This window comes from Cyprinodon variegatus, unplaced genomic scaffold, assembly GCF_000732505.1.
Source record: "Cyprinodon variegatus isolate N-32 unplaced genomic scaffold, C_variegatus-1.0 Scaffold1053, whole genome shotgun sequence".
Lineage (NCBI taxonomy): Eukaryota > Metazoa > Chordata > Actinopteri > Cyprinodontiformes > Cyprinodontidae > Cyprinodon > Cyprinodon variegatus.
In genome coordinates, this window is record NW_015151506.1 from 256438 (window position 1) to 257680 (window position 1243).

At 37.7% G+C, this 1243-nt stretch overlaps 1 protein-coding gene across 1 annotated transcript in view; it reads right to left on the reverse strand.

Annotated features, from left to right (window-relative positions):
- Nucleotides 1-899: 899 nt before the first annotated feature.
- The window catches only part of LOC107101094 (fatty acid-binding protein 10-A, liver basic-like), an 8510-nt gene continuing 8166 nt past the window's right edge, over nt 900-1243 (reverse strand). Inside the window, exons 3-4 of the mRNA XM_015399856.1 lie at nt 1143-1232; nt 900-1046 (exon numbers count right to left, since the gene is read on the reverse strand). Of these exons, the coding sequence (XP_015255342.1) occupies nt 996-1046; nt 1143-1232 (141 nt within the window). The 3' untranslated portion in view covers nt 900-995. The remainder of the gene's footprint in view (nt 1047-1142; nt 1233-1243) is intronic.

Genomic DNA, 1243 nt, shown 5'->3' on the forward strand with positions numbered 1-1243 from the left:
TCTTTTTTACTTTTACTTCAGTAAAATATCCGTTGGAAAAGTGAAACTCACTTAGTTGAGTAACATTTCTGGCTTTTCCACCCACCCCTTTAGTTAGAGACACAAAAGATTGTTTAACTAAAAACATCTGATTGAGATCACACGCCTAAATTTAACTTCATTTATTGTTTTAGGAATATAATCTAATAAGTATAATTGTATTTGTTTGTGGAAAAGCTGAAAGAGAGGCTTTTTCATTATTGGGATTCATCATTATGATGAGCTTTAAGCTTTTTCAATTCAAAATGTCAGAAGTTGAATTGAGTTCCAGGCTCTCATACAGTAGACCAACAAAGCCTTTAGCAAACATGCAAACTGAACCGGATGATCGAGTCCGCCTCTTTGGAATTGGGCAAACCTAAAGACACAAAATGACCTGATCGACCGGTTCAATCTGCATGTTTTCTGATCCAAAACAAGGCTTTGTTTAGGTCCACTCTATAAAACCTGGAACTCAACGCTATTTCTGACATTTTGAATTGAAAAAGCTTCCTGGATGGGAAGAGAAACGTCTTCAAACTCGGAAACAAAGTCCAGTGGATTGTTTTTTTTTTTACTTTTTTGGAATAACTATGATCTGGATGACTGAGTATATTCACAAGCATGTTGTCATGGAAACTTGGTGATGAGAAAACAAGAGCCAGACCCCTAAAGAAGGACAATCCTCCCCTCCTGGCTTGGTATGCTTAGTCGGCCCTTTTGCAGACTCACCTTAACTTCTTATAAATTCACAATCATTCACATGATCAGCTTAAAACTTTCTGTAACATTTCTTGACCTAGACTGACAGAGGATCAAAGGGAAAAAAAATATTGGAGCCATTTTTTTTTTTTACTTAAAATACCGCAGACATAAAAGAAAAATCTTTATTTATTCTAACAGTATTTGTGATCAAATAAATATCAACATCTTTAGGAGGAGACATCCAGAGCTGCTTGCAGTGGCTCCTGTGCCGCTCAGGCTCGTTTGCTTCTGCTGATGAAGGTTACAGTTCCAGCTGTGGCCATCTGGGGAGACAAAGAGGCAGAATGGAGAAGAAGAGAAAGAATAGCTGCAAAAAATAGAAATAATAATAATAATAAATATTTCCATTGGTCTCTAACCTCGATCATCTCGTCGCCTTGGATCTCTCGGACAGAAGTGAACTTGTTGGTCTCACATATCAGCTTCCCGTTTTCTTCCCTGACGGTGCACTGTTCCAAAA